General features: G+C 47.0%; 1 protein-coding gene across 5 annotated transcripts in view; it reads left to right on the top strand.

Annotated features, from left to right (window-relative positions):
• Nucleotides 1–23,862, top strand: part of adcy3a (adenylate cyclase 3a) — a 70,431-nt gene that overhangs the window by 6,898 nt on the left and 39,671 nt on the right. For all 5 annotated transcript variants that reach the window (XM_026184465.2, XM_080308224.1, XM_026184463.2 and 2 more), the window contains exon 3: nucleotides 16,374–16,523. In XM_026184465.2, coding sequence (XP_026040250.1) covers nucleotides 16,374–16,523 — 150 coding nt within the window. The remainder of the gene's footprint in view (nucleotides 1–16,373; nucleotides 16,524–23,862) is intronic.

The following is a 23,862-nucleotide window of genomic DNA, read 5'->3' as shown; positions in this document are numbered from 1 at the left end:
TAAGTTTCACACAAGACAGATACAAACTTTATAAGATTTATATATATCTTTTCCAAATGGGTAGTCTGGGTCTAAACAGAGCGCGTTGTGTGTGACGTCTTCTTTTGTGCATGCGGCCGCTTCAAGCGTTCACACTAGAGCGCGTTTGCTGTCGCATTTTATTTGTAGTGTGAACGAGCAGACAAAAAACAAAATGCACAGAAATCAATAACTTTTCTACAATAATTAAATAGATTCAACATCTTTCTTCAACAGAACTGCAGACTGCACAGATGGTGCCTTCCCAAAGGAAAAAGTACTATAGCTTACCAGGGTATATTAGACTTAACAGTCTAAATAATATACAGTAATGGACTTCTATACATTTTACATCAGATTAAAACTTTGGTGTAAGATTCAGATAATTATTTATTAAAAGCTAGACATTTTAAATGAGAGTAAGAAAGAAAAGTATGTCTTTGTGCCCCCTTTTCCCTGTTCATGCCCTATCGGCCCCCCTGGCTAAACTTTGCTAGATCCGCCCCTGCACAGTTACAGCCGTCAGCTGCATAGAAAGGATCCTGGTGTAGAAAGTAATATTAAATAAATTCTAACAACAGCTTATCAAGGTTAAACGTGCTGCTGTTGTTCAGCCGCTGGTTTCCTCTTTCTGGTGCAAAGTGAGACAAAAACAAACGAGAGAGACGGACTCGCGACAGAAAAGACGATCAGCTGATCATTGATCAGTTTCATGATTGAAGTAGCAGCAAGAAGAGGCAGTCGCTCCATATATCGGTTGTTAAGCTTAAGGCTGGAATGCTTTACTAACATTCAGAGATGAACTTACACACTTGCTTTACTTCTCTCTGCGATAACTTCTTAAGAGATGAAATGCTGGTTTGGTAGCGAGGCTCCAAATGCTCAACCAGAGCGCCGACAGGTCTTGCACGCCACAGCCGCGCTCACGTGATGCGTACTGCTCCGACGTGCTAAGGTTATGAGCTGAGTTGCGCCATGTTGCAGGTGACCTAAATCCAGTAATTTAGGTCAGTATCGGACCGATACGTAATATCGGCTCGGTCCATCCCTATTATATACTGTAACGTTCGCAAGAACCAGACGTTTGGATCTCAGTTTGTCCGTTTATTCGGTAACACAGGCAAACGGGCCGTTAACTCCGGGAGAGTGCCCTCGTACAACACCTCACTTCAGCCCCGCACAGTCACACAACAACAAGGACCCCCCTCCCCTTCCTGCACACATTAACTCCCTTTTTCCTGCAGCACGACCAAACATGTATCTTAAAGAAGTAACAACAGTGTGCAGAGATAACCAACATGTCACTGTAAAATAACATTTAACCATCGTTACACTGCCCCCCCAGCAATAAGTTCCTCATCCCCGAGGGAACAACACAGTCTCTGAGGCGGGGTGGTAGCCTACGTTCCCTCCTTGACCTCCTGAGCCCCTGGGGTGTACACGGAGCTTCGGGGCTTTGAGGTGAAGAGTCCGAGGGAGGGGAACGCAGCTCCGGCCGGGGGTCCCTCTGTGCAGGGTCATGGGAGCTCTGTACTCGTCCCTCAGGGAAGGAGGGGAGGGACTGCCCTCTCCATAGGGGGCCATCCGGTCACTTTCCTCCCTCTAGGAGACAACTGCACTCTGTATACAACTTCCCCCACTCGCTCCAGGACCCCACCCAGCTGCAATCCAGTTTAGGACACCGTCCTTTCTTTCTCTTTGTGCTGTAGACCCACACCAGCTCCCCAGCACGGAAGTGCCTCCCCTTAGTGGTGATGTCATAATTCCTCTTTTGGCGCAGGCTTGCCTTCGCCAGCTGCTCCCGGGCGTAGGAATGTGCAGAATCCAGCCGGTCCTGCAGCTTCCTTGCGTAGTCCCGGCCTGGTGGTGCCTCTGGCGCATCCGGGGGCTTCCCAAAAGCCAACTCTGCAGGAGTTCTCAGCTCTCTCCCTAACATGAGCAGGGCAGGCGTACATTGGGTGGAGTCTTGCACTGCCGACCTGTAGGCCATGAGGATAAGGGGAAGATGGTAGTCCCAGTCCCGTTGGTGTTCTGAGGTAAGGATGGCTAGCTGCTGGGCCAGCGTCCTGTTAAACCTTTCCACCAGTCCATCGCTTTGGGGGTGAAGTGGGGTGGTGCGAGTCTTCTTAATCCCAAGGCGTTCACACATGGCAGCAAATACCTTGGACTCAAAGTTATGCCCCTGGTCACTGTGGAGGGTCTCTGCTGTTCCAAAGCGGCTGAACATCCCCTCCACTAATACATCAGTGACAGTCTCAGCCTCCTGATCTGGGATGGCATATGCTTCCAGCCACTTGGTAAAATAGTCCATGGCCACAAGGACAAAGAGGTTTCCTCTGTCTGTACGAGGAAATGGGCCCATGACGTCCACAGCTACTCGCTCCATTGGAGCTCCTGCTGGTTGCTGCTGAAGCTGAGCCCGGGACTGGTCCTGTGGCCCTTTGTGCGAGGAACATGCATCACAGCTGCGGCAAAAGTCCTCCACATCCCTCCACTGCTGACCCCAGTAGTAGCCCTGGCGGAGGCGGCGGAGGGTCTTGGAGATCCCAAAGTGGCCGGAGCCAGTGCTCCCATGGCAGGCTTCCAGCACAGCTGACCTCAGCGACCTTGGCACCACAACCTGCCACCTCTCCTCCCCTGTGGCAGGATCCTTCCAGGCACGCTCCAACACTCCCTCCTTCAGCCTGTGAGCTGCAAACCTGGCCCACAGCCCCCTGGTACAGACGGAAAACCCAGTGACCTCATCCCAAAGGGGTTGCTCCTCCCTCTCCAGCCACTGCAGGACTGACAGCAGGTCAGTGACTTGTTTCTGCCGTGCCCTCCACTCCGCTGCATCCACCACCAGAAGAGCCCTGCAGGCGAGCTGTGTTGCTCCGTCTATTGTTGTGAGTTCCCGCTCTATCTCCTCTCGCTTTTCACAGTAACGGCAGCCAGCTGCAGCACATGGGCGGCGAGAGAGGGCGTCTGCATTAGAATGGTGCGTCCCTGCTCTGTGCTCCACAGTGAAATTGAAGGCCAGCGAGCCACCTGTCCCTCTGGCTCCCTGAAAGACATCAGGCACTGGAGGGCGGCATGATCAGTTCTGATAACAAATGATGTGCCACACAGGTAGTACTTAAAGTGTCTCGCCCCTGCCACCACGGCCAGCAGCTCACGTCGTGTGACACAGTAGCGCCGCTCACTCCTGTTCAGGACCCGGCTGAAGTACACCACCACCTTCTCACCTTCCGGCCCAACCTGCGACAACACAGCTCCCAGCCCCACATTACTTGCGTCAGTGTCCAGGACAAAAGGCAGGGTGGGGTCAGGGGGGGCGAGGACTGGGGACTCTGTCAGCGATCTGCGGAGGGTGTCGAACGCCTGCTGACAGTCCTGGGTCCAGATGAAGTCACGGTCCTTCTGCAGCAGGTGGAAGAGTGGTGCAGCTATAGAGGAAAAGCCCTTCACAAACCTCCTGTAATAAGACGCCAGTCCTAGGAAGCTTTTGAGCTGTTTCTGGTCCACTGGTGTGGGCCACTCAGTAATGGTGTGAATTTTTTCCCCCAAAGTGCTGATGCCGTCATGACCCAGCTTGTGGCCCAGAAACTCTACCTCCCTCCTCATGAAGTGGCACTTGTCGGGGTGCAGCTTCAGGCCTGCAGTCGCCACCCTCCCCAACACTTGTCTCAGGGCATCCAGGGCAGCATCAAACGAGCTCCTGTGCACTAGAAGATCATCCAGGTAAACCAGACACCGTTGCCGTGGGACGCCAGCCAGCACACTGTCCATAAGCCTCTCGAAGGTCGCAGGAGCGTTGCAAAGACCAAAGCTCAGGACTTTGAACTGCCATAGTCCCCTGTTAGTGCAGAATGCTGTCTTCGGTCTGGATTCAGGGGACAGTGGCACCTTCCAGTAGCCACTCCGCAGGTCCAGGGTGGAGAACCAGGAGGATCCGGCTACTAAATCGAGAGACTCATCAATCCTGGGAAGGGGGTAAGAGTCCTTTTTCGTCACTTTGTTGAGTGGTCTGTAGTCCACACAGAAACGCATCCTTGGGCTTTTTTTCTTAGGCACCATCACCACAGCAGAGGCCTACGGGCTATCATTTCACACAACTCTCATTTCACACAACTCTCTGTCAGCAGCCTCCTGATGAGCCAGGGGCAGGCGGCGGGGGCGCACTTTAATAGGCTGGGCATCCCCGGTCTCAATGACGTGCTCTACCAAGTGTGTCAAGCCAACATCACTTTCTTTCAGCGCAAAAATGTCACTAAACTCTCTTAGTACCTGCCATAGACTCTCTTGCTGCTGTGGAGTCAGCCCCTCACAGTTCTTTGACCAGATGCTCCTCACTGCTGAGAGCCTCTCCTCCTCCCCCGCTTGCTGTTCTGCTGGCGGGTCTGCAGGGGTCTCGGAGGTGGAGGTGGACGCCACGGCAGATGCTGGGCAGACCGGAGAGGAATAAGCTGCACCTTCTTCCCATCAGGGAGTACGAGGAAGCCTTTGCCTAAGTCCAGTACACCACCAATGGCTCGCAAAAAATCCAGCCCAAGAGGGAGGGGAGAGAGCAGCGACATGTGAAGACGTGTTTTTGCGAGCTCTGCTTAGATTGACCATTTGCGTAATTTTCCCGCTCCCCTTCTAGTACATCCCGGCGCGAACCCGTCTCACAAGTGCCTAATCTTTCGAATCAGTTGTATTTTGTAGTCTAAAGCTGTTCAACATGCCTAAATCGCTCAAGCAGAAGCCGGGGCCTGATGCCTCGGACTTGCCTGGTGCGGATCCGGCCGCGGGGGTGGGGGCCGGGCCGGATCTCGACACAATCATGGCTGCCATAAAGCAAACGGAGCAGAATGTGCTAGCCAAGATCGACTCGTCTGTGATGGCAGCTGCAGGTGAACTACACAAGAAAATAGACGACTTGGCGGGTGATTTAAGGTCAGAGGTCCTGAGTGTGCGCGCAGAGTTTGCGAAGGCTATCGAAGACATGCAGAAAGAAAACGCCACGCTCTCGACCCGCACTGATGATCTTGAGGAGGAAGCTAATGGCCAGGCTAACCGTGTTGTAGCACTGGAAGCTAAAGTTGATGCGCTATCTGCCCAAGTCGTCCGGTTGGCAGACAAGGCCGATGATTTGGAGTCCCGGCAACGTCGTGATAACTGCAGACTAATTGGAGTGGAAGAGGGATTCGGAAATATTCGACCGGAGAAAGCCGTGGCTGAATTGTTGAAGGAAGCGCTCGCCCTCGACTATACGCCGATGCTCGATCGGGCGCATAGGAGCCTGCAGCCGAGGCCAAAGGATGGAGATGCCCCGAGACCGATAATCGTCAAGTTCCACTATTTTCAGGAGAAAGTGGATGTTCTTCGAAAGGCCATGGGGGCAGGTCCCATTACCCGTAATGGGAAGCGTTTCTACATCTACCCGGATTACTCGGCCACCGTTAGAAAGAAGAGATCGGCCTTTACCGAGGTGAGAAGATTGCTTCGCCGGTGTACGGGAGTGAAATATGGTCTCCTGTATCCAGCTACATTGAAAATCACGACCCCGGCTGGCGAACAGATGTCTTTCGAAGACCCGATCAAGGCAAGGCACTACGTCGAGACCAATCTGCGCCCACGGGAGACGGAGGGAGAGTGACAGTTAATTCACGGACCACAACAAGTATCACACGCTGCGTGCTACCATTGAGGTAGTCTGCACAGGCTGTGCATTGACTGGTGAACGTCGCCACGCTACGGTTGGATGCCCTTTATGATTGGACAAGGTATAGCTATAAGATGTTGAGGATTTCTGTGGATGTCATGTGGCCTGGGGAATATTTTATTTCAGAATATCTTCGGTATCCTCATTGGTCTTAGTTCCAGCCCGACACCATAACCCCAACAGTGCTTTTATTTTGCTTTTTGATGTATTCTGATTAATTAATCCCCTTTTTCCTATCACCAGTGTCATTATTTTTATTGGGTTTTACCCCTTTCTTGTGGGATTATTTTCCAACCGTGAGTGTTCAGAGCCGTACCGGCCTGTAAGTGGATGGGTGCCGACATGCATGCGGCAATAATGATGCTGAGTCAAGGGTCCTATTATATTTTGTTCTGTCTTTGCTGAGTTCATGTAAGAGTTTAAGCTAGTGTAAACGTGTTATATGCCTAGGAGAGGGAGGAGTGTTTTCAGGGCAGTCTCAGGTTTGTGGAAGACCAGCCCAGGGGTCCAGGATGGTGAGAGGTTTATCTATGTTTATCTGTTTGTTTTTGTTAGTTTTGCTTTGGGTTTATCTGTGGTTTATGTTGTGGCTCAAACAGGCACTGAAACACTGAGATATAACCAACGTGCAGGATCAGTCTATTATCGATTGTGGCACTATGACTCTGGATAATGTGAATAATCAACAGAAATCGGTCTCATTCATTAGCTGGAACGTCAAAGGGCTGAATAATTTGGTTAAAAGAAGCAAGGTATTTAGTCATTTGAAATCGCTCAAACCTGACGTGATGTTTCTACAGGAGACACACTTAAATACTAACTCCCAACAAAGATTAGGTTGTAAGTGGATTGGACAAATATATCATTCACGTTTTAACTACAAAGCCAGGGGAACAGCAATCTTAATTAGGAAGGGGGTTCCATTTGAACACTCTGAAGTGATATCAGATCCTAATGGCAGATATGTTGTTGTAGTGGGCAAGTTGTTTAACACACCACTAATACTGGCTAATATTTATGGACCTAACTGGGACAACGCACAGTTCTTTCTTAATTTTTTTTCGACTCTCCCAGACCTTGTCTCCTATAAACTAATTCTAGGTGGAGACTTTAATTGTGTCCTTTCTCCCCAGCTGGACCGATCAAGCGTAAGGTCGAGCAACACCCTCTCGTCAGCAGCAGTGGCTATTAATTCCCTACTTCGTTCTTACGGCTTATCAGACCCTTGGCGTGCAACAAACCCATCTACGAAGCAATTTTCCTTTTTTTCCCCTGTACATCATAGTTACTCCAGGATTGATTACTTCATTGTCGATAACCAGCTACTTCCCTTAATTTCCAGCACCAAATACCACAGTATAGTGTTGTCAGATCATAGCCCTGTGCAGATGGGTCTGGTTTTTCCAGGTAATGTAGCGCCCCAACGAACGTGGCGGCTAGACCCCCTATTACTTTTATGTGAACGCTTTAAAACGTTTCTCAGCAATCAGATTGACTTCTTTCTAGAAATTAATGACACTCAGGATGTGTCGAGGGGAGTCTTGTGGGAGTCTATGAAAGCCTATATTAGGGGCCAAGTTATTTCTTATGTGGCACACAGAGACAAGGAGCGCTCTAAACAACTTAAAGAACTGGCTGACAAGATTGCGGATATGGATAGGCGTTACGCTCTTTCACCTACGCCAGATCTTTTTAAGGAGAAATTACTGTTGCAAACTGAATTTGACACGCTTATGACATGGAGAGCCGAAAGAAATATTTTTAAATCCAGGCAGGTATATTATGAGCATGGAGATAAAGCGGGGAGGCTCCTTGCACTTCAGCTCAAACAGCGGTCAGCTGAGCGCGTGATTTCGGGAATTGAAATAGGTGCTGATTCGATATCTCACGACCCCCGAGTCATTAATGACCAGTTCAAATATTTCTACTCTACCCTATATCAATCAGAGGTGGGCAGTAATTCATCCGAGATCTACTCGTTTCTTGACTCGCTGGATCTTCCCAAGCTCTCTCCGGACGCTCAGTCGCCTTTGGAACAGCCGTTGTCGATTGAAGAGATAACGAACGCTATTAAATTGTCTCAGACTGGAAGGTCGCCAGGTCCGGACGGTTTCCCCATGGAGTTTTACAAGGAATTCTCTTCGAAGCTCACACCTATTTTAGAATCAGTTTATGCTGAATCTTTTGCTACTGGCAATCTGCCGCAGACGCTTACCCAGGCCACGATCTCAGTCTTACTAAAGAAAGATAAAGATCCTGTACAGTGTAGCTCCTACAGGCCAATAAGTCTTTTGTGCTGTGACTATAAGATTTTAACCAAAACTCTTGCACTACGGTTGGACCCTATTATTTCCACCATTATTAATGAGGACCAAACGGGCTTCATTCCCGGACGGCAGTCATTTTTTAATGTGAGACGACTGTTTAATGTGGTATTCTCCCCCCATTCGACATTACAACCGGAAGTTATTCTGAGCCTTGACGCTGAAAAGGCGTTTGATAGAATCGAATGGTCCTACCTTTTCACAGTTCTGGAGAAATTCGGCATGGGACCTACTTTTTGTAGATGGATTAAAGTCCTATATTCAACGCCTATGGCTGCAGTCAGGACAAATGGTCTGATTTCGGAATATTTTTCGCTCTACAGGGGGACGAGGCAGGGCTGTTGCCTGTCACCCTTCCTGTTTGACATTGCGATCGAACCGCTGGCAATTGCTATCAGATCTGATGAGAGGATTAAAGGTATATCCAGGGGTGAGGTAACTCATAAAACTCTGCTTTATGCTGATGATCTCCTTTTGCAGATATCAGACCCAATTGGGAGTATGCCCCACCTTTTCCGCTGGCTGCGGGAGTTCGGCAACATATCGGGGTATAAGGTTAATTTATCAAAATCTTTACTGTTTCCATTGAACAATCTGGCAAAACAGACCACTTATGACGATTTGCCTTTTAAAATTGAAAATGACAAATTCACATATTTGGGACTGGAAATAGCTGGCTCGATTAAGACTATTTTCCAGTATAACTACAGGTCTATTCTGGACAGTACTAAATCTGATCTGGGTAGGTGGTCAAAACTTCCACTTTCGCTGGCAGGACGGATAAATGTGGTGAAGATGACTGTAATGCCCAGGTTTCTTTATCTATTCCAAATGATCCCCATCTTTCTCCCCAAATCCTATTTTGCCCAGCTGGATCGCTTTGTCTCTTTGTTCATATGGAACAAAAAACCTGCACGCATAAGGAGAGCAAGCCTGGAGAGAGCTAAAGCTGATGGTGGTTTGGGCTTGCCTAATTTCTTATTCTATTATTGGGCTGCTAACATTGTCAAGCTGACATATTGGATAACCATGTTTGCGGATGGGGAGGGTCCAGTCTGGGCAGATATGGAACTGAGAGCTACACTCCCAATCTCTCCGATTTCGATCTTAACTGCCCCTCTCCCACTGAATGTCAAAGCATCTGGGCTGAACTCCAATTTGGTGGTTCATAATTCAATTAAGATCTGGGGTCAATTCAGGAAACATTTTAACTTGACAAATACTTGTAGCTTTTCTCCGATAATGTTCAACCATCTTTTTCCACCATCTCAAATAGATCATTCATTTGCAGTCTGGCACAGAAACGGTCTGGTTTTCTTTCAAGATCTCTTCACTGAGGATGGCTTTGTCTCATTTAAATATTTGTGTGAAGACCATAACTTACCAAAGTCTCACTACTTCAGATACCTTCAGGCTCGGAGTTTTGCCTCTAAATTTCTCCCAGGGTACCCGTCTCTGCCCCCTAAGGACCTACTGTATCTAGTTCTTAATGTGAGTCAGCCCACTAAAAGAGCAATATCGAAGATTTATGCATTGATTCTTGACAGCTGCCCTCATACATGGGACAAACCTAAGGCGGCGTGGGAAGGGGAGGTTGGAGAACTCATGTCAGAAGACATCTGGAAGAAAGCCATACAGCGTATACATACGTCTTCTCTCTGTATTAGACATGGCCTGATTCAATTTAAGGTCGTCCACAGGCTCCACTATTCTAATGACAGACTGTCTAAACTGTACCCTGATGTTGCACCGAATTGTCCTAGATGTGATTACTCTCCTGTTTCTTTGGGGCACATGTTTTGGTCATGTCCCTCCCTGTATGGTTTCTGGACATCAATTTTTCAATCACTGTCAGCTATATCGGGTGAAACACTGCGGCCTGACTCTTTGATAGCTATCTTCGGTGTACCTCGGGAAGAGCTGAGACTCTCTCCCCTCCACAAAAACGCAATAGCCTTTGCCTCGTTGCATGCCCGCCGTCTGATACTGCTGAGCTGGAAGGCGTCGAACCCTCCTTCCTACGTCCATTGGATTAGAGAGGTGATGTTGGGATTAGCTCTGGAAAAAATTAGGTATACCGTGCGCGGCTTGGAGAGTAAATATGACAAAACCTGGTCACGGTTCATAACTCATGTCAAGAGTCTGTCTTTTGCCTGATTTATTGTTCTTTACTTGTTGGTAATTTATGCTCTTGCTCTCTTCTCGGACTGCTGTCCATAGTCTCCTCAATGCCCGTACTTTGACTGTTGGGATTTCTTTATTCCCTTTTTCTTCTTTGTTTCTTCTCTCATGTGCCGGGGTCCGGCTGTTGGTGCTATAATGACTGTCACAGATTGGTTTGAGTGTTTCTCCTTTTTTTTTTTTTTTTTTTTTTGTGTTGTGTGTATTGTGCTTCCTGGTTGTGGGGATGCCACCTGGATGGGGGTGGGGGGTAGGGTTCGCAACTTTTGTAAGAAATTCTGGACTGTTTTGTTGGAAAACTATAAATAAAGTTGTAAAAAAAAAAAAAAAAAAAAATCCAGCCCAAGGATGCAGGCGTCCTGCACGTCAGCCACCCAGGCAGCATAAGGTACGCCGAGGTCCCCCACCTTAAACTGGAACACTCCCCTCCCTCTAATTGGGGCCAGATCACCGGTCACAGTCTTAAGTCGCACATTAGTTGGTTGCACAGCAGCTCCGGCTGGGACAACATCGGGTCGGACCAGCGTTGCCTTGGACCCTGTGTCCAGAAGGGCCGTACAGGACACCCCCGCAATCATCACTGGAACATGGCAAAAGTCGCCGTTTCCCTCAATCTATGGGCAGGCGAGTGCGGACGAACCTGCCTCTCCTCCGTCTCCTTCTTAATCTTGCCTGGCAACATCCTCGCGTCTCGTGACGGTCAGCGTCGCCAGCAACAGGGTGTCGGGCGTTTTCGGTGTTTTTTTGTTTTTGTTTTTTTTCTCTCTTCACTTCTGACACCAGTGTAACGTTCGCAAGAACCAGACGTTTGGATCTCAGTTTGTCCGTTTATTCGGTAACACAGGCAAACGGGCCGTTAACTCCGGGAGAGTGCCCTCGTACAACACCTCACTTCAGCCCCGCACAGTCACACAACAAGGACCCCCCCTCCCCTTCGTGCATACATTAACTCCCTTTTTCCTGCAGCACGACCAAACATGTATCTTAAAGAAATAACAACAGTGTGCAGAGATAACCAACATGTCACTATAAAATAACATTTAACCAACCGTTACAATACTATATGCAATTCAATTCAGTTCAATTCAATTTTATTTATATAGCACAACACAGTCGCCTCAAAGCATACAATGCAACCTTTTGCCTTTGCAGTATGATGAACTTCTAGGATTATTTGTGTTAATTGCTTATGGTCTTACTGAGGAAACGTGAAATGAAATATGCGTTTTTCTTGTTGTTGTTGCACTATATATAAATATATACACAGTTAGGTCCATATATATTTGGACACTGGCCAAAGGTTTTTTTTCTACCTATTTACTAAACCAGATTTCAATTATGGTTACTGTATATAATGGACATGGACATAATCTGTAGATGCTCAGCTTTCATTTGAGAGTATCCACATTCAAACTGGATGAAGGTTTTAGGAGTTTCAGCTCCTTGTGCCGCCCTCTTTTTAAAGGGACCAAAAGTAATTGGACAACTGATGTGGTGTGGGCAGTTCCTTCGTTCTGTCATTATCAAGCAGATAAAAGACCTGGAGTTGATTTGAGGAGTCGTGCTTGCATTTGGAAGATTTTGCTGTGAACAGACATCATGTGGTCAATGGAGCTCTCTGTGCAGGTGAAACAAGCCACCCTTAAACTGCGGAAAGAGAAAAAACTCACACTGTTAGGAACGGCAAAATGTACAGTTTGGTGCATCCTGAGAAAGAAAGCAAGCACTGGTGAACTCAGCAACTCAAAAAGTCCTAGACGTCCACGACAACAGTGGTGGATGATCGCAGAATCATTTCCATGGTGAAAAGAAACCCTTCACAACAGCCAACCAAGTAACTAACAGTTTCCAGGAGGTAGTCATATGGATATACAAGTCTACCACAAAGAGAATGAAAGTAAATGCAGATGTTTTTCTGCAAGGTGCAAGACACTCATAAGTCTGAAGATTAGAAAGTATATATTGAAGTTTGCTTAAAAACAAACAAACATTAACATTACATTTTTGGAGAGATGAAATCAATATCCACCTCTACCGGAATCATTGCAAGACAAATATGAAGAAGGTGTTGAACAGGTCATGATCCAAAGCCAACACATCATCTGTAAAACACAACAGAGGCAGTGTGATGGCTTGGGCCTGCATGGCTGCCAGTGGCACTTAGTGTTTATTGATGATGCGACACAGGACAGAAGCAGCCTAATGAAGTCTGAGGTGTTTGAAAGACAAACTGTCTGCTCGAATCCAGCTAAAGCCAGTCAAATTGATTGGGCAGTGTTTCATAATACAGATGGACAATGACCCAAATCATACCCACAAACAAACAGCAACTGAAAGCCGCTGCACTAAAGGCCTGGCAGAGCATTAAAAAGAAGAAAACCCAGCATCTGGTCATGTCCATGACTTCAAGCTGTCATTGCAAGCAAAAGGTTTTCAGCCAAGTACTAGAAATGAACATTTTATTTTCATCTGTTTAATTTGTTAATTACTTTTGAGACCCTGAAATGAAGGGATTGTGTTAAAAAATGCTTTAGTTCCTCACATTTAATGCAGTGTTTTTGACCCAACCCACTGAATTAAAGCTGGAGGTCTGCACTCCAACTGCATCTGAGTCGTTTCATTTAAAATTTATTGTGGTAATGTATAGAACCAAAACTAGAAAAAAAAAAAGTTGTCTATCCAAATATTTAAATAAATAAATACATTGACTTGCCCTATCTATTTTTTTAGGGGTGCAACGATACTCGTATCGATATTGAACCGTTCGATATAGTGTTTTCGGTTCGGTACGCATATGTATTGAACAATACAAATTTTTTTTATTTATTTTATCAACTTTCCTTCTGACGATGCTGTCTGTGTTGAGCGCTCAGTGGATCTGCGCTCGACTACTCCGCCTAGGTTGCACTGTCGAGTGCAGATCAACTGAGCGCAGCGCAAGCTAGCAAGACAGAAGCTAAGCTCGTTGCAACATGGCAAATTGAACCTCCCCCACCCTCATTCAGATCTGGCGTTTGGAACTATTTTGGTCTTCATGTGACGGATGACCCTGAAGGTAAGCGCGTCATGGACTAAAGTAAAACAGTATGTCGGATGTGCCACGCAATGCTCAATTTGTGGGAACTAGCGCAGTTAGCTTGTTAACGTGTTGACGCCGTCCAGCCCCATGCACGGGGCGATCCGCGGTAGCTCGTTAACGGAGATTTGCCGTGTTGTGGCGTTAACGTCATTTCAGATTAACGCTGACAGCACTAGTGGGAACACAACGAATATGACTGCACATTTACGCCGACATCATCCTAGTGCAAAGACAAAAACAACAAGCATGCATGCTACAAACGTTACCCGAGTCATTTAGACAGCCGTTAGCACAGGATTCTCCTTGTGGGGACCTGATATGTTTAATATGCTGCTGAGAATATAGCCCAGAAGAAGCGGATAGTATAGCTTTTATTTTGGAAAGAGATGTTTCTGTGTAATAAACTCTTTTCCAAAGATGAGTGATTCCTCAATCAGATTTTTTTTTTTTATTACTTTGTTTCAGCACCATTAAATTCAAAAACTGTACTTTTGGGTTAAAATATATATTTATAATTTTAATAAATGATAAATTAAAAAGGCATGAACATTTTTTGTATCGAAAAAATATCGAACCGTGACACCAAAGTATCGAACTGAACCGTGAATTTTGTGTATCGTTGCACCCCTGCTATTTTTGTAGTATTTTGAGTTGTTAGTGCACATTTTATTTTTAAAAAAGAATGCACTATGCCTTTATTTTCCCCATTTTTTTCTTTATTTATTTTATTTGAAGTTATTTGTCAAGTGACATATAGCATAATACTTTTTTTTTCTTTCTTTTTTTGTACGATTTCAAAAAAGTGAAATCATTTTGAGTTTGTATGTATTTGTATAAATATGTAATTTATCAAAGTGGTAATGTGCTGGAAAAGCTTTAAAATGGACCTTGAAAGTGCTGAATTTTACTCTGGAAAAAGGTGTATGAACCCTGAGCAAGGGTTTAAGCTGTCACTTGAGAAAGGATTATAGCAATAACCAAAAGAAATCATTTTAGAATTAAGAAAAATAATTTTTGGTGCTCAGAAAGTAGGAGAGGGATATTCAAAGTTTCCACAGTGTTTCCAAATGTCAAGAACTGGAGTATCATCAAGAAATTCAAAGAGAGCCATACAGTACAGAAAGAAGACTAGTGTGTCTAAGGACCCCAGTACAAATGCCAAGATGCTTTGTGAATGAACTAGCCAATTGTAGGGAATTGTAGTCTGAAAGAAGAAAATCACTACCACCCTGCACAGGATTGTACTGTGAGTTTGCAGACCAAGAAAAACTGCGGAAGACGTTGAAGTACATTAACCCTGGAGAACCCATGGAGAACCCAAATTTGACCCCATGGTTTCCCTAGAAAACCCATGGGGTCGGCTCTGACCCCATAGGTTCTCCAGGGTTAAGGAAATTCCTGGAGAAGCACATCCTTTTGTCAGGATTTAATTGGACTTACTGTATGCAAACATCAAGGATGCATACACCTTGGTTCCTACATTATAGCCTCATATATGTACTTTCAGACTACACCCCTGTGAATGAACAACTGTTTTTCAACAGGTTTGATTCAGGCCCCACTCTGCCCTCTTGTCGCAGGCTGCCCAGGGACTGTGCACATCAGCTATGTGGAATGATCATGCACATGTTTAACCCTCTGGCGTCCAGGGTATAATTGGCCTTTTTTGACTACTTTTGATTTCACCTCTGCATTTCACCATTAAAAACTGTTTACCTTGCCTTGTTTGGTATCATTGTTTTCAGCACAACCTCACATCTCACTTTAGTTATTTTTTCATTTAGGAATACTGTATTAATGCAATTGATCTAAATTAAACATAACATCAGAGTAGAAAGAAGTTATATTTTTCACTGTAAAAACCACAAACTTTAACAAACATCTTTAACAAATTATTCTCATAACTTCAAATGCAAATATTTTTTTTTTTAAATCATAACTGTGGTTTGATGTGACCTATCAACACAATTTAAAAACTGGTATCGTCAGATATGCGGCTGCAGAACCCACACGCAGGACTCTTTAAATAAAGCGTGCGTTTATTTACAGTGAGGTGAGGGACAAAGTGCACTATATTTTCTTCTGGTGACGGTGCCCCATGTCTCAGTTTCCTCTGTTCCCAAAACCCGTGCGTCAGCTCGATCCACCTGTTTCCGAGATCCTGCAGGAAACGCCACAAAAGCTGTTGTTAGAGGACTCCATGTAAGCCGACAATCACACACTTCTAAATCTACTGGGAAACTGACGGTTTCTCAGACGACGATCTTTTTCTTTTTCCAGAATGTGAAGAAGAAAACTCTTCCATCACGTTTCTTCTTCACTTTCTTTTTTCCCTATGATAAAGTGCCCTTTATGCGAGGAAGCCTTTTGGACGGTTACAAGACAGCAGCAATACATATATACAAACAATAAATTCAAAACAAGAGAAAGACCTGCTGGACAGGACAGGTTGCAAAGTACGTGGAAGTAGTGCAAAGGACTTGGTCCAACCATAGAGAAAAGAGTACCATAGTAACGTTAGCTAGCTGATGTGTTAGTACTTTTGCTGAGCTCAGTGAATGTTTATGCAGTTAATCAATTAGTTGTGTAGTTTTGATGGGTGACTTTGGATTTGTGGGAGAAACATTAATATAAAAAAGAAACTGTCAGTGTGAAAAAACACTATCAAACAAAACCCCTCCTTAAATGTGCAGTTACACATTTGGAATAAAAACGTATTCATTCCCATTCATCCTATTCATTTTCTTCCATTTATCTGATTCAGCGTGGGGGGAGCCTATCCCTGCTCTGTGGTACACCTTACACAAAAGGGCTACACAGAGAGACGCACAACCATTCACACTCACATTTACATCTACACTACAGGCAATGTAGAATCACCGGTTAGCCTAATAACACTGACTGCATGTCTTTGGACTGAGAACATGCAAACTCACAGTGTGTGGTGATTATAGTTACAGGATTTCCATTTGCTGTACTGTTTTAAATATATGTGAATTTTTAAAAAGTAAGTTGTGTCATTTATAAACTTGTAAGAGTGCACAGAAGTGAAATTATGAATGTACTCTCACTTCTTGTTTTCAAGCTTCTAGCCAACCTTGTGATTTATGTTTGTGCCATCACCGTGGGCATCATGTCGTACTACATGGCTGATCGGAAACATCGGAAGGCCTTTCTGGAGGCGAGACAGTCGCTGGAGGTCAAACTCAACCTGGAGGAGCAGAGTCAACAACAGGTCAGAGGACAGACACTGCACTGTGTGCACAGGCAACTCGTATCTTTGACGATTCATTTTATTGCTGATCAACTAAACCTGAATATTTAAGATAGTCAAAGTTTTGGCTTTTATATCCACGATGATCGGGCAACTGTTAGTGTGCAGAATTATACAACTAAATGCAAAACAGAGATTTTCCCATTTCACCTATTTTCATCTAAGTGAGAGTAATAAAGAAATCTAAATTTACAAATAAAAAATGTCTTCTGCCTTATCATGGTCGCGGTGGGCTGGAACCAAGAGGCCGTGTGCAGCCTGGTGAGGTCGCCAGTCTGATCAGGGCTAACATAGACAAACGACCATTGCTACTCACACTGATACTTATGGGCAATTTAGAATCACCAGTTAGCCACTAATTGCATGTGTTTAGAATGTAAATAATACATTTACGATAAACTCTAAATTCTATGCTCAAAATCAGTAAAAAAAAGAACTTATTTAAATGTTGCTGCTTTCACTTTCACCATCTGTTCCTTGTGAAGCGTTATGAACATTCCAGCATTCCTATATGTTTGAATTGCTCCCAAAATGTGTGTCTGAGCACTTTTTCAATGCATGCGGGGAACTGCTGTGGTGATTTGGGCAGATAAAATAAAAATGTGTATCTCGCTTTTTAGTACACCCTTCTGTTTCACTGTTGTCCCTGTTTGAATGTGTGCAGGAGCTGCCCAAGTCCACAGTGAAACACAAGCACAGAGAACAACACTACCAAATATAAGTTATTGTCTGGCTTTATGAAACCAACAGGGCTTCATAGATATGTTTCCTCTGTTAGCAGCACTCACTTTGGAAAATATGTACACATTATTTGTATGTTGGCATGTTTGTCTGAGCTGTGACCATATCAGCAGTCAGCTCCCCTTCTGCTGTTGCATCTGTGGCCACTAGGCAGTCTAAATTACTATTACTATTATTTATGGAACAGATGGTGTGTGTGTGTGTGTGTGTGTGTGTGTGTGTGTGTGTGTGTGTGTGTGTGTGTGTGTGTGAGAGAGTGTGAGAGAGAGAGATTGTGAGAGAGAGCAAGTAAGAAAGAGATGTCAAGTGTGAATGTGCTATGAGAAGAAATTGAGAGGAAAAGTAACCCAGCAGTGGTGATAAACATGTGAAAGAAACTCCCAGAATACTGATGGAAGAGCATGCGCTGGTGAAAGATGAGAGCTGCTGACCAATCAAGAGACATCTGACTGGTGATGGTTGCCGAGGCAACCAGCCTCCTGAGTCAGTGTCAGCTGTAATCACAGAGCCAACCTATTCAGCTGTTTGATCCTTCTTGGCCTCTCTGTTGAATTTTGATAACGATATTGAAAGCTGCTGATGCCCAGCCCGCCTCTCGGTCTGTGTGTACTTCTGTGAAGGTGCGTTTGAAATGTGTAAAAACAATAAGTGTGTGTGTGTGTGTGTGTGTGTGTAATGTATGCTTTTGTTTTGTTTGAGAAAAACACTTGTTGGATCTGCCAGTTATCCCTGTAAAGGGGATCTGGACTGGCAGGGTCAGTGATATTATGCAACAGGGAATGTAGGAACTGGACTACTGAGCTGGTGATGAGAAGAGTCGCCTGGCTCTGCTAAACTCTGGATGTCTACCCTACTTCCTCTGACTGGGTATCCTTGCAGCTCAAGTGCGATTCGTGAACCACACCGACTAACTGGAGCTCTTCTGTATAACCCGTGCACCTCATAAAATTGACCAGGTTACTCTTTAGTGGGTAGGAAAAAGGATCTGTTCATTTTAAGGCTGTGCACAACCTGCAAGAACTTTTTGAATGATGATGCTCATGCACAAGTTTTGACCTTTACTATTTCACAAAGAGTGAATAAACACAATTTATACTTTTGAATGAGGATATTTTATCTATACAATATAGTAGGACCAAAGCCAAAGCTTAGTCAAATAGTAATAATCACTTAATCAGATCACCTAAATTTTACCCTAATCTAACTAATCTACTTCATGCTATTGATCTCTGAGATTAATCTTAAGGACAATGAGAGAGGAGGCACATCCAGGACTGAGATGCACTCCACTCCATGCTGTGCCCAATAATGTCCAAATGGGGAAGCAGAGACTCGCTACAAAGTTTGATGAGCTTTGAGATGGCAATCCAACATCCTACAGAAACAAGTAGTGAAAAAGCCAAAAATTATCATTCCAATTCATAAGTCCAGAGTGGTTAAGTCCAGAGTGGTTAATCCTCTGGTGCTTCTCGCTGATATTTCCAACTGTGAACTCCAAAGTCTGTTCTTCTGATGCTGTTTGCCACTTCTTTATGGAAAATTAGAAGAAGAATCCCAAACCTTTTCAGCAGCACTTTATATGCTTTTGGTGATATACATCGCCGCCTCTCGCTCTCCCTCTACACTGCTAATATTTTCCATGCCTCACACCTGTTTTATACGTGCACATGTGCACTCATGCACACGCTCAACCTGTCCATGCTGTTGGAACATCTAGTACGTTAATGTAACTTGCTCCACTGTTCTTCCTCTTTTCATCTCAACACACATAAAAATTAGTACAAAGTTCAAGTATTACAACCGTTTCTATTTGAAAGTTCACATATAGATGTACCCTGTTATAGCATTCTGTACAGCACTCTTACAAACTGGATGTTAACTCCTGTGTTTCACTTTTGGATTTCCTTGACACACTGCAGCCTCACTGCCTAACAGTTTGGAGCTAGTCAACCTGTAAACACAGCAAGAGGGTTAGGGCGTTGGGGTTAGGGTGCCTTTGTCATGCTTTAAGAGACATTTAGACCTTTACTCATCTCCCTTATGTATTGCTCACTGTAGTTTCTTGTGTTCTTTTCTAGGAATTATTTTTACATTCTTAACGTTGCTGCCATTTCCTAAAAGATTGAGAAAAGTGCAATAATGACCTAGTGAACAACTAGGGCCTTAGGTTCCTTGGTCAGATGAGAGCCTTCCAGCAATTTCTGGATCTGTGGCTTGAAGATGTGATTGGTTAAATTTAATTTTTTTTAAATTAATTTCTGATTCCTGCCTTTTATTTAATAATAATAATAATAATAATAATAATAATAATAATAATGGATTGCATTTATATAGCACTTTTCTAGGCACCCAAAGCGCTTTTTAAGCACACTTCTAGTATGTGTTACTATGACCCTGATGAAGGCAACAAGCCGAAACGCATTGGTCAGTCAATAAAGTTGTTCCTCTTCCCTTTAAGTGTTGCTGGAGTCTCTGCATTGCGATTTGTTTCATCCTGTCAACGCACCTTGGAAGCAGGTAAAGTTGTGCCAGAAAATCCTGCTGAGGATCTGTGGCTTGGCCTCATTCTCCATCCATCCATCCATTTTCATCCGCTTTGTCCGGGGCCGGGTCGCGGGGGCAGCAGCCTAAGCAAAGAGGCCCAGACCTCCCTCTCCCCAGCCACCTCCTCCAGCTTATCCGGGGGAATACCAAGGCGTTCCCAGGCCAGCCGAGAGATATAATCTCTCCAGCGTGTCCTGGGTCTGCCCTGGGGCCTCCTCCCGGTGGGACATGCCTGGAACACCTCACCCAGGAGGCGCCCAGGGGGCATCCTTGTCAGATGCCCGAACCACCTCAGCTGGCTCCTTTCGATGTGGAGCAGCAGCTGCTCTACTCTGAGCCCCTCCCGGATGGCCGAACTTCTCACCCTATCTCTAAGGGAGAGGCCAGCCACCCTTCGGAGGAAGCTCATTTCTGCCGCTTGTATCCGCGATCTCGTTCTTTCGGTCACTACCCACAGCTCGTGGCCATAGGTGAGGGTAGGGACGTAGATCGACCGGTAAATTGAGAGCTTCGCTTTTACACTCAGCTCCCTCTTCACCACGACGGACCGGTGCAGCGTCCCCATTACTGCAGCTGCAGCCCCAATCCGTCTGTCGATCTCCGGCTCCCTTCTCCCATCACTCGCGAACAAGACCCCGAGATACTTGAACTCCTCCACTTGGGGCAGGAACTCATCCCCGACCCGGAGTGGGCACTCCACCCTTTTCCGGCTGAGAACCATGGCCTCAGATTTGGAGGTGCTGATCCTCATTCCCGCTGCTTCACACTCGGCTGCGAACCGCTCCAGTGCGAGCTGGAGGCCCTCGCCCGATGAAGCCAACAGAACCACATCATCTGCAAAAATCAGAGATGAGATTCTGAGGCCACCAAAGCGAAAGCCCTCCGCCACTTGGCTGCGCCTAGAAATCCTGTCCATAAAAATTATGAACAGAACCGGAGACAAAGGGCAGCCCTGGCGGAGCCCATCACCCACCGGGAACGAGTCCGACTTATTGCCGGCAATGCGAACCAAGCTCTTGCAACGGTTGTATAGGGATCGAATGGCCCGTAGCAATGGGCCAGACACCCCATATTCCCGCAACACCTCCCACAGGACACCCCGAGGGACACGGTCGAATGCCTTCTCCAAGTCCACAAAACACATGTAGACTGGTTGGGCAAACTCCCATGCACCCTCAAGTATCCTGGAGAGGATAAAGAGCTGGTCCAGTGTTCCGCGACCAGGACGAAAACCGCATTGTTCCTCCTGTATCCGAGGTTCGACTAACGGACGAACTCTCCTTTCCAGCACCCTGGCATAGACTTTCCCAGGGAGGCTGAGGAGTGTGATCCCCCTGTAGTTGGAACACACCCTCCAGGACAGCCCTACAACGTCCAGAGCCTTCAGGAACTCGGGGCGGACCTCATCAACACCAGGGGCTCTGCCACCAAGGAGTTGTTTAACTGCCTCAGTGACCTCGCCCCCGGAAATTGGCGGGTCATTCCCCTCATCCCCAGACTCTGCTTCCTCCTCGGAAGACGTGTCAGTGGGATTAAGGAGGTCCTCGAAGTATTCCTTCCACCGCCCGACAATTTTCTCAGTCGACGTCAGCAGCGCTCCGCCAGCACTATACACAGTGCAGGTAGAGCACCGCTTTCCCCTCCTGAGACGTCTGACGGTTTGCCAGAATCTCTTCGAGGCAGCCCGAAAGTCTTTTTCCATGGCCTCTCCGAACTCCTCCCACACCCGAGTTTTTGCTTCAGCCACTGCCCGAGCCGCATTCCGCTTGGCCTGTCGATACCTGTCGGCTGCCTCCGGAGTCCCACAGGCTAACCAAGCCCGATAGGACTCCTCCTTCAGCCTGGTGGCTCCCTTCACCTCTGGTGTCCACCATTTGGTTCGGGGATTACCACCACGGCAGGCACCAACCACCTTGCGGCCGCAGCTCAATGCAGCAGCTTCGGCAATGGAGACACTGAACATGGTCCATTCGGACTCAATGTCCCCAGTCTCCCTCGGAATGCTGTTGAAGCTCTGCCGGAGGTGTGCGTTGAAGATCTCGCGGACTGGGGCCTCTGCTAGACGTTCCCAGCACACCCTCACTACGCGTTTAGGTGCACCAGGTCTGTCCAGCGTTTTCCCCCGCCACCTGATCCAACTCATCACCAGGTGGTGATCAGTTGACAGCTCAGCCCCTCTCTTTACCCGAGTGTCCAGAACATATGGTCGCAGGTCTGCTGGTACGATTACAAAATCGATCATCGACCTACGGCCTAGAGCATCCTGGTGCCACGTGCACTTATGGACACTCTTATGTTCGAACAGGGTGTTCGTTATGGCCAAACTGTGATTAGCACAGAAGTCCAATAACAGAGCACCGCTCGGGTTCAGATCAGGGAGGCCGTTCCTCCCAATCACGCCCCTCCAGGTCTCGCTGTCGTTACCCACGTGAGCATTGAAGTCTCCCAGCAGGACAACAGTCTCCAGGTGGAGCACCCTCCAGCACCCCCCCCCCCCCCCCCCCCCCCAGGGACTCTAAGAAGGCTGGGTACTCTGAACTGCCACTCGGCGCATAAGTGCAGATGACAGTCAGGACCCGTTCCCCGACCCTAAGGCGCAGGGAACAAACCCTCTCGTCCACCGGGAAAAACCCCAACGTACCGGCAGCAAGCCGAGGGGATATTAGGATACCCACCCCAGCCCGCCGCCTCTCACCAGGGGCAACTCCAGACTGAGACAGAGTCCAGCCCCTCTCCAGGAGACTGGTTCCAGAGCCCAAGCCATGTGTAGAGGTGAGCCCGACTATATCTAGCCGGTACCTCTCAACCTCACGCACTAACTCAGGCTCCTTCCCCACCAGAGAGGTGACATTCCATGTCCCTATTGCCAGTCTTGGCAGCCGGGGGTCAGTCCGCCAGGGCCTCCGCTCCTGGCCGCCACCCGGCACACAATGCACCCGACCCCTATGGCGCCTCCTGCGGGTGGTGGGCCTGCGGGAGGATGGGCCCATGTCTCCTCTTCGGGCTGTGCCCGGCCGGGCCCCATGGACTAAGGCCCGGCCACCAGACGCTCGCCCTCGGGCACCCTCCCCGGGCCTGGCTCCAGGGCGGGGCCCCGGTAACCCTATCCCGGGCAGGGTAAACTGTTCCCTCGATGTCCTTTTCATAAGGGTCTTATGAATCGCTCTTTGTCTGGTCCCTCACCCAGGGCCAATTTGCCATGGGAGACCCTACCAGGGGGCAAAAGCCCCCAGACAACATAGCCCCTGGGATCCCTGTGACACACAAACCCCTCCACCACGATAAGGTAGCGATTCATTCTCTTAAAACAAAATTTAATACGCTTAAATACCTTATCGTGGTCGAGAGGTTTGTGTGTCCCAGGGATCCAGGGGGCTATGTTGTCCGGTAGGGCCCCTTGGTAGGGTCTCCCATGGCAAATTGGTCCTGGTTGAGGGTGGATATCGTAGTATTGCCTCAGCTTGCTGCCTGTACGTTGGGGTTTCTCCCAGTGGATTAGAGGGTTTGTTCCATGCGCCTTCGGGTCTGCATTTGTGTGCCGAGTGGCGGTTCAGAGTACCCAGCCTTCTTGGAGTCTTTGGGCAGGGTGCTTAAGGGTGCACCGCATGGGAACTCAGTTGTCCTACTGAGAGACTTCAACACTCATGAGGGCAACGACAGTGAGACCTAGAGGGGTGTGATTGGGAAGAACTGCCTCCCGGATCTGAACCAGAGCGGTGTTTTGTTGTTGGACTTCTGTGCAAACCAAAGTTTGGCCATAATGAACACCATGTTCAAACATAAGAGTGTCCATAAATGCACGTGGCACCAGGAAGCAGACCTGCGGCCATATGTTCTGGATGCTCGGGTAAATGGACGGTTCTGAGCTGTCAACTGATCACCACCTGGTGGTGAGTTGGATCAGGTGGCGGGGAGGATGCTGAACAGACCTGGCACACCTAAATGCATAGTAAGGATATGCTGGGAATGCCTGGCAGAGGCCCCAGTCCGCACACCTCCGGAAGAGCTTCAACAG

This window comes from Astatotilapia calliptera, chromosome 11 (genome assembly GCF_964374335.1).
Source record: "Astatotilapia calliptera chromosome 11, fAstCal68.1, whole genome shotgun sequence".
Lineage (NCBI taxonomy): Eukaryota > Metazoa > Chordata > Actinopteri > Cichliformes > Cichlidae > Astatotilapia > Astatotilapia calliptera.
This window is presented reverse-complemented; position numbering and strand designations above follow the sequence as displayed.